The following is a 9,931-nucleotide window of genomic DNA, read 5'->3' on the forward strand; positions in this document are numbered from 1 at the left end:
CTGAAAGACAGTAGAGATCGCTTGTACTTTGAAGTGTAAATAATTCAGGATTTGAAATAATACACATAAAATTCAAAACACATCATATTGTTTAAATCACCCAAGTCCATTAGGGTTACTCTAGTAACTCGACTGTGTACTTTATAGTGTCTTCCAGATGTTATGCTCGTTTAAGTTTGTAACTGGAAAAGCAACCACCTTTGGAAAGTGGAGCAGCATCCATCTGGGAATTATTCACTTAAGGAGTGGTGATAGAGACCGGGAGACAGGCTATTTATTTGATGACTATAATCTATTTGCACTCCTGACATTCTTCCTTAGAGTTTTTGAGAATCCTTCACTCACTGCAATATACACTATCTCACGCTTTGGGTTTGATTCAAAATCCACTTGTATACGGAGGTTCTGTCACCGTCCGAAGCCTTTGCAAGTCCGAAGGCTATCATAGAATAGGTTTGTATATGTAAACTATAGGACAATTATTTCTCATCCCCATATCCAATAATAGCACAGAAATGCCTGTATTTTGAAATTGGACAACAACCGCGTGCTATGGAAGTACAGTGTGAAGAACTGAAAAAAAACCCTCAACTTGTACATTATAGAAGAGGTAAAAAAACACAGGAATAGCTGGAAAATCCATGTTCTATTTAAGTTCTTTTCTTTCTACAGTTAGAGAATACCTATAATTAATTTTATGATGATTACCAAGTAAAAGCCCTCTTGGAAATCTTATGATGTAAAGATAGAAAGACAGAGGCAAATCTGTACTCTTTAATAAAACAAAATGTTTGATTAGAGTATATTGATAAAATAAAATATTCATGATTTTAGTTTATTTTCTGTTGAATTTATTAATAATCTTTATATATGTATGGCTTTGAGCAAAGACAAAAGAAATTCTCTAACTCGTCCCTGATCATACAGTTGTTGTAAGAATCAGCTATTTTACTATTTTCCCAGCAGCAGAAAGACCAATCTTTTCAATAATACATTTCTTTCTGTACAGTTTAAAACTCCATACTTATGGGTTTACCTATGTACAGAGAAAAGAGGTCACTTTTCAACTAGCAATGGACTTTTGTGTTACAGGAATGTGAGTCAATTTTTTTTTACCTAAGTATATATATTCATACATATATATGTATATAATTTATCCTGTACCACTTTATTAGTTTGACATATAAACCTTAGGGGTTTTTTTTGTCCATTCTATTACAAAGTGAATAAAAATTTTATGGTTGCACTGAAAGACCATGCAATTCAATTTTGCTTATGTTTCCCAATAGTGCTCAAAATAAAAAAAAAATTTATATATATAAAAATATTTCACTACCAAACCCATTAGTCCTATCAAATGTAAACCTTTAATAATTTAAAGGACCAATACATGATCTTAATAAATCGAAGTTAATTCTCAATAGTTTAATAAAATAAGAGTTTTGTACTGATATATAAATGGTCTTGCAGCTTCCACATAGGTTCTAGGTAGACTGAACAATCCCTTTTTCACACCGTCCCTGATGCGCCATCAGAGGTCACCAGCACATTCATGATAACATCACACTGACTAGCATGGTTGATTCCTTCCACACAAGCTGGGATCTGTTAGAAATTAAACGTAACAACTCATTTTGATATTATAAGTATTATATCCATAAAAGGCATAACAGGCAGCATGGATCCATTTTAGAGTTTTTGCTTTTGTTTTTGTTTTCTGTCCTCAAGTCTATCTGGAGGCCCTGCCCCATTTAATGTGTAATCTTTGTTAAGTTCTTCTTAAATGTATCGCCAGTGTCAGAGATACAGAAGACTTCCACTTTAGGTCATTCTCTTAACGGGTTATTTACGGAAGTCGGTTATTAGGAATCTTCCAATTGTGTTCCAGTCATCACCACATTCGTGGGTTGTGTTAGGCACAAATGCTTTCTAAGGGACTTCTTTGAGAAGAAGCAGATGTTCACAGATCATGAAAAGAGTCAAGGAAACAGACAAACAAGAAAAACGATGCTCACAGACATTCAGTTTGACCCCTGCTTGCTGTCACCATGTCTGTACTTTTTTCAGCACATTTAAAATAACAAACCTCCCATCTACGGGCTATGTTAGTCACCACATGTCTTAAGATTTACTAACCATTTAGTTACAATACACAAAGAGCAAAGTGTGTGTTCCCAAACAGATACGATGCTATAGTGTATTTATTTTTTTAAATTAACACCGCAGTAAACTACCAATTACAGTGAAGACACAGAACACACTGGCAACTCCAAATCAAGCTGTGGTTTACAAATCATTATTTAAAGGATGATAATAATAATAATAACATTAAATGAAAGTGAAAACCTCACTTCTATACTTAAGTCAGAGATCCAAGTCAGCCTTACAGGAATTTTAAGATAGGCAATTAATGAATGGTTATACTTTTCCAGAAATGAGAAATACTGTAAGCCTTTCCCTACAATGACTGCTTTGAATGTATTTTCTTTTTTTTTCCAAAAAGCATGCAGGGACTATTTTCAGATGCTTGATTATGGCAAGAAGGAAGAAAAGTAATGATTTTTGGTGTAATACAAGCAATTTGTAGAATCGAGCATACAATTTTGCATAAAACATTGCAGGTTAAAATAATATTGTAGGTTTCAAGCCATTGCATTACAGTTGACTAGCTGTCACAATTAGGTGTTGTAAAATTTAAAACTCTAAGTTTTGAAGTGAAGCAATTAAACTAAATTCTTAAACGATGACTTTTACCTTCACACAGCACAGAATAGCTATCTTTGTTTGGGTTGAAAAAGTTATTTACAACTAACATTGATTGAGTCTTGGTAAAAGTCCGATAACACATGAAGAGAAATATCCCCTCGGCTTTCTGAAAGATCGGTGGACATGTCTGTGGTTAGAGACAGTCATGACAGCGTCAATGCTGGTCTCCTACCACGGCCAAGCATATGGTGTGTTCTTTAACCTAATTCAAAATTCAAAGCACCAAAATACAATTTAGATCTAGAAAATGGGACTTGCTATTTAATCCCCCGTAACTGGTGAATAACAATTTAGATGCGGAGACACTGCTAATGAGAAAAGTTCTGATTGGTGCTGTTTAGTAGCTCACTTGAGTTGCCTTTTTAAAATCAGAGTTTTGCTTCCATTGAATCCAAGAACTCTTCATAAAATAGAGAAATACATATATCAAAGGAATTAAGTAAAAGTAGGTTAAAAATAAATAATCTTACAACAACATTTTAAATCCTTTAATGATTTAAAGAAAGGAAGACATAAAACACTGAATGCTAAACAAGTCTTTTGAACTTTTCTTGAGATTTTTAGATATAGATTTAATGGTATATGTGTATATATATATATTTTTTTTACATTTTGCGTGTAGGCCAGAGCTGTCTAAAATATCTCTTCATAGTAGGCTATAGGGATCTATCAGGAGATAGAATAAAATAAGATCTGAGAATATTCTCAGTTTATTAGAGTATTTCTTTCTGCTTTGACAATCAGCAGGCATCATAAATTTGAAGCAAATCTTGGCTTTTCTGTCTCTGGGTCTGTATGTAAGACTGAGGAAGACTCCCTCTGGTGAGCAGCTGCTGGTGGAGGGGGTGCCGGTGGGACTCCCCGGCTGGGGGGGATGGCTCCCGATGACATCTGTCGGAACAGGGTGACCCGCTGGGGGACCGTGCCCCTGATCCCTGCCTGCAGGCCCGAGCCGTGCACCGTGGTCACGGGTGGAGGGATGGACGCCAGGGACTCGCCCACAGTGGGATGTGGTCTGGAAATCAGGGTGGAAACCTCATGGGGCAGCGAGGGCTGCGAGGCCGAGAGGGGCCTGACATCTCGGGTCAGGCTGGTGTTGTGAAGCGCCTGTGTGCTCTTGTGCACTTCGTTTTTCGGTGCGGAGCTGCTGGGTGTCTGTGGAGTCTGGGGCTGCTGCTTGGTCTGCGGTGGCTGCTGTGCCTGCTGCTGAGTGAGTGACAGCTGGGAAGCAGTGGGGGAGGCGTAGTGGAAAGTTCGAGTGGCTAGCGGGCTCTGAACGGGAGGGCTGCAGACCGCAGTGGCGTAGGAGCAGGGCGAGAGGATGGCCGACGGCTGGGGGGTCTGTGTGCTGGGGCTGGGGGAGTGCAGGTTGCCATGAGACAGACTGGTGGCTGTGTACACCGGCGGAGATTGCGTCCTCCCGCGAGAGGTCGGGGTGGTAGTTGAAGACGTGGAATTCAGGGCTGTCATTTGAGGGTAACTGATGGGACCGATGGCCTGCACCATCTCCCTGTCGTGTTTCACAATCTGCTTCAGGATCTCGTTCTCCTGATTGTTGAAAACTCCAGTGTTCAGATCCTTCTGGAACTTTTGCAGAAGAATTGAATTTTTCTTTCCTGTCAGCGAAAGGAAGATAGGCACTTAGAAAGTCTATAAGTGACTGGTGACAACTCCAAGCGCGAGTGGCTCCTGCAAATAGAATGATGGCAGTGTTTCATAGAAGAGGCTTAAAAGCCAAGCACTCACCTTTAGACACCAAATAGACACACGGCTCCTGTCTCTCATGCTTCCTGTATCTTTCTGGGAAATCTTACCTTCTATACGAGTCAAGTTGAAAAGTCTGTAATATGGCAAAAGCCATCTTACAGAAGAAATGGAGAGATTTGCATGAGGGTTACCTTGGGAGAAGAAAGGGCATTTGGAGCAGGACGGGCCCGAAGTCAAGATTTCAGTTTAAAGCTTCTTTTTCAAGAAAGGACAATGGAATACATACTATGTGACAGGCACCCTACCCAAGGCTTTAGGCAGATTTATTTTATTTAATCCACAACTCTTTGCGGTAAGTGTGCTCATAATCCCACTTCACCCAAAAGGAGACTGGAACATAAGAAGGTTAAGAGTGATGTCCAAGAAAACATAGTTAATAAGTGACAGAGCTGGGGCAGGAAATCAGTAGATCTGATCACAGATTTACTGCGGACTATGAAGCAGCCACATCTATATCACGTTGAGTGTCTGCTGGAAATGAAGTCTCCTGGACCTCATCCACTTGCTGCACCAGATGCTGCCTTTTACTATGATCCCCTGGTAGTTGTCACATGCAAGTTTGAGAAGCAAAGGCCTTTGCTTTTGACCAGTGCCCTACACCAGTGATTCTCTACTCTACCTGCATATTTTTGTCATCTCTAGAGCTTTAAGAGTTACTTATTTACATCTGCACCCTAACAATTAAATCAGAATAAACAGACATGGGTCCAGATTTTGGTACTTTAAAATAAACTTTCCCCAGGGGATTCTTGTGTGCAGCCAGATTGAGAACTATTTCATAATCTTACTTTTTTTTTTTTTTTTTTTTTTGCGGTATGTGGGCCTCTCACTGTTGTGGCCTCTCCCGTTGCGGAGCACAGGCTCCGGACGCGCAGGCTCAGCGGCCATGGCTCACGGGCCCAGCCGCTCCGCGGCATGTGGGATCTTCTCAGACCGAGGCACGAACCCGTGTCCCCTGCATCGGCAGGCAGACTCTTAACCACTGCACCACCAGGGAAGCCCTATCTTTCCTCTTCTGAGAGGTTGTTGTGAGGATTCAGGGGCATAATGTATGGCAAGCTCTCAGCTCATTCTAGAACCTCAACAAGTATTACCTCTCCTTCTCGCTATTGTCTTTGGAGTGGTTTGCAATAAGGAGATGTTCTCTGGCAAAATAACAATTAGCACCAATTGTAGGTTGATGTAAGAGGGGAAAATCAGTGACTTTTTAATGGCATCATCACCTAGGTAAATATGGTAACTGAAAAGTAAATCAATTTGCCATATCACTAAATAAAGTATCACATCTAAACTAACAAGGAATATTTTCAAATGGAAATGTATGATATAATTTACTTGGCTGCTGGGAAAGGCAATCATTTTAAATGACTGCCAAAATGAATAGTTCTCTCTCTCCTTACAGAATTGTCCTAATTTCCCAAAGAACAAAGACTTCTACGTTAGTAGAAAACATAAATGCTTACTTTGCATATATCCTTAATTAACTATAACATATGCATTTATAAGCAATGGCCACAGCACTGAGAAGGATAATATTTTTTTGTGATCATGTGAATAGTCAACATTTCATAATCTAAGTATCTGGGACCTTGTGGAAAAATACTATAACTTTTAATGCACTGTTAGAATTTTGTGAAGATTAAAAATGGAAATACTCGTGCTTACTAGCAATTTTATTGCCTATATTATTGATTGCAAACTGTTTCATGCAAACTTTCTTATAAAAACTTAACTGTAATAAGTTAGATGAAAGTGATGCTCTATCAGATTAACAGAAATTCTCTATTGAAATATCCTGATTTGATGCTTTTGTAAAATATGTTTAGCTGGCTTAGGAAGAAAACTCATATGCTCAGAAATTAGTCTCTGGCTCTACCATGAACACTCACACACCACAAAGAGGGAAGTTATTTTCAAAGTAAGTAAAGATGCTTTTAGGTATACTCGCTTCTTTTATGGGCACTGTCTTCTGGACACTCCGTCCTGTTACATCTTTAAGTTATCAATAAGATTTTTAATATGTGTCCTGTGTCTAATGGTAATGTCCAAATACTACATTTACTTCTCCTAACCTAATTTCAGATCCTTATGCACTCTGTTGTCCTACCAATATAGAAGAAAAGAAAGATGTAAAGTGCAGAAGAAAAGCTGACACAACCATACGTCAATCAAAAGTCCTTACCTTTAATAAAAATGAAGCAGTTGAAGTATCTCTTTGTTTACTTTCCAGTGATCCCAACCCCAATCTCCTTTGAGTTCACTGATTCCTTCATCCCTCCCTAACTCTCTTCAACAATATTCATTGTGTACTAGGTACTGTGAATGTAATAGTAAATTAGATATGATCTCTACATTCATAAAGCTTAGCATCTCTAGAGCAATTTAAATAATAAAAGCAGTGCTGTGATGGAGGAACTTCCCAGTAGTACGGGAGAATATCTCCAGGGTACTCAGACTATTAAGAGGGTGGAAGGTCAAAGAAGGTTTATACAGGGAAGTGATGTCTAAACTGAGATATGAAAGCTAGTAGAGTTAAGCAGGGAAAGGGAACAGAGGAGGGTAGGGTGCAGGAGGAGGATCTGGGTGTGGAAGATGAATGCATATCACCTTCCAACATCAGAGTGTTCTAGCATATCTTGGGAAGTTAACAGCAAGCCAATCTGATCTAACTTTACTATGGCAATTATTCAAATCTTTAAACCAGTGTAACTAGTAAGGTCTAACTTACATATTTTTATTTGAGAGCAGAGAAGATTTTTAAGATAAGTTGATGTTTGCAAAGTAAAGCATCTATGTGGGCACTTCTATTAAGGTTTTTTCTGCTTGAGTCTGTATTACAAACATTTCAAGAAGTTTCTACTGAGACAATGAAAATACACAAGTTTTCAATTCTTAATATAAGAATAAATGTGAAGTTGATCCTTAAAAATGAAAAAAAAAGCCTTATGATAAAATTTAGTTTGTAATGTAGACTCATTCTATTGCATTTTTAGTTCTATTTTAATGCTGTGTAGAATTTTTAATCATTGTTTTTTACCTTAAGATTCAAATTGTTTTGGTATCACTGGTGAAATCAGATTGCGTAGCTAGAAAAAATAGAGATGAATAAACAAACCTAGAATACTTAGAAGAGAAAGTTAGATAGAGCCTCAGATCTTTCTAGAAATATGGCTAGAGCTAATTGCTATTTCTATATTTCTATGTTAATTAATAAGCAATCTATATACTAGCATTTGGGACTTATGATTGCAAATATGTATCAGCCCACTAGATTAAAACTAAATTGTGGGCTTCCCTGGTTGGCGCAGTGGTTGAGAGTCTGCCTGCCGATGCAGGGGACATGGGTTCGTGCCCCGGTCCGGGAAGATCCCACATGCCGCGGAGCGGCTGGGCCTGTGAGCCATGGCCGCTGAGCCTGCGTGTCCAGAGCCTGTGCTCCGCAATGGGAGAGGCCACAACAGTGACAGGCCCGCATACCACAAAAAACAAAAAACAAAACTGAATTGTGCACAAAGAAGAAAACTGAACAGAGTACCTATCCGATCTAGTCGGTCAATGGCTACTGTCTCAAAGGCTCTTCTCATCATTGGATATTCCTCCAGGACCTCATTGAAATTGTCCACAGAAAGCGAATAAAGACGACAATATGTATCAGCTCGAACACTGGCAGTGCGTCGTCCCTTGGTCAACAGGCAAATTTCTATAAAAACAAAGAAGAAAGATTTGTTTGGCAATTTTCTTTAAAAGGCCGTTAAGACCTACCACAACTAAAAGAAAAAAGTCTCATGGTGTGAGAAACCAATGATTAGTAACATTTTCTATTTTATCAGGAAATCCTTTCTGATAATTAAAAGTGCCCAATTTCTAATACTCAATCTTAAAATATTATTTTTTTTAAACAATTGAGGCTTTTGGTTCAAAGGGAAGGCTGTAACAAAATTATCTTCTTCCAGCTCCAGTTCCAATTCACCTGAAACAAAAATATGCAGAAGAAAGAATAATAAATCCAAAATGGAGTTGAAAACAGGAAGAGACTATTCTCAGATAGACGTTCTTATGAATTCTGGAAGGCAGAGAGCAGATGGTATTATATAGACAGAAACCAAAGTGAGCCCAAAATCATTGGCTTAGAAAGTCTTATGATTAAGCAAAATTGAATCACAGGTTCAGATGTATGCATTATAGGAGTGTTTTATGTAGTTCATATATTCCCAGTAAGATCAGTATAAAAATTATATTCCAAATGTACAGAGGGGATTTTCATTTAAGTAATTTCTAAGGAAAATATTTTGTTGTAATTTTGATTCCCAATATATGGTAAGTAAATATTTGCAAACGTGGATTTTCTTATTAACTAGATAAATAAATGATAAAAGTGAAGATTTTCTATTTCATTTCCCAAAATTTATGTATTAAAATTCTATAGACTTTGCTTCTTTAAAAAATTTAAATAATTGAAAAACTTTGCTTCAAAATAACCTATTTGAAAAAAGGAATGGGAGAAGTGTTTCTGAAATGCACTGTCTTCTAACAAAAGGAAATAAGCAAAATAATTATTGAAAGGGGCCTAAATTCGTACTCCTCTGAACTTATTTAAAGAATTTCAGTTCATGTTGATAAACATAGTGAGTAAATTATATGGTAGGCATTATATCCTTGACGTTAGGGCTGGAAACATGAATCAAACATCATATCTACTTCTGTATCACTTATTTGCTGGTAGTAAAAAGAAAAAGTTCATTTGAATTAAGATTTCATTTAAAATGCAAGCTGGTGAGAGCAATAATATAGAAGGCAGGCACTCTGGGAGTACTAAAGAAGTGCATCTGAACCAATCTGGCAATTGAGAGGATTTTAGGAAATGCCACCTAAGCCACCAATTATGTTGTTACTGTTCATGCTTGTAAACATTTCAAATTTAATAAACAATATTGTGGTTGGGCCAACATGGCAGAGTAGGAAGACCCTGAGCTCACCTCCTCCCATGGGCACACCAAAATTACAAATACATACAGAGCAATGTATGTATGAGAAGGACCTGGAGACTAGCAGAAGAGATTTTCTACAACAAAAGATATAAAGAAGGAACCACAACGAGAAGGGTAGAAGAGGCAGACACGCTGTATAGTCAAGACCCATAACCCTGGGTAGGTGACCCACAAATGGGAGGATAATCACTATTGCAGAGATTCCCCTTAGGGAGAGAGGAGTCAGAGCCCCACACTGGGCTCCTCAGCCTGCGGGTCCTGCACCAGGAAGATGACCCCCAGAAAGTCTGGCTTTAAGGCCAGTGGGGCTTGCATTCTTGAGAGCTGGAGGGTTGTAGGAAGTAGAGACTCCGCTCTTGAAGGGTGCACACAAAATCTTACACCCTCCAATACCCTGTGCAGAAACAGTA

At 38.3% G+C, this 9,931-nt stretch overlaps 1 protein-coding gene across 1 annotated transcript in view; it reads right to left on the reverse strand.

Annotated features, from left to right (window-relative positions):
• Positions 1 to 828: 828 nt before the first annotated feature.
• HCN1 (hyperpolarization activated cyclic nucleotide gated potassium channel 1) overlaps positions 829 to 9,931 on the reverse strand; it is a 368,096-nt gene continuing 358,993 nt past the window's right edge. Inside the window, exons 7-8 of the mRNA XM_029217880.1 lie at positions 8,069 to 8,233; positions 829 to 4,382 (exon numbers count right to left, since the gene is read on the reverse strand). Coding sequence (XP_029073713.1) covers positions 3,517 to 4,382; positions 8,069 to 8,233 — 1,031 coding nt within the window. The 3' untranslated portion in view covers positions 829 to 3,516. The remainder of the gene's footprint in view (positions 4,383 to 8,068; positions 8,234 to 9,931) is intronic.

This window comes from Monodon monoceros, unplaced genomic scaffold (genome assembly GCF_005190385.1).
Source record: "Monodon monoceros isolate NGI ecotype Baffin Bay Population unplaced genomic scaffold, NGI_Narwhal_1 Super_Scaffold_12, whole genome shotgun sequence".
In the NCBI taxonomy this organism is placed as follows: Eukaryota; Metazoa; Chordata; class Mammalia; order Artiodactyla; family Monodontidae; genus Monodon; species Monodon monoceros.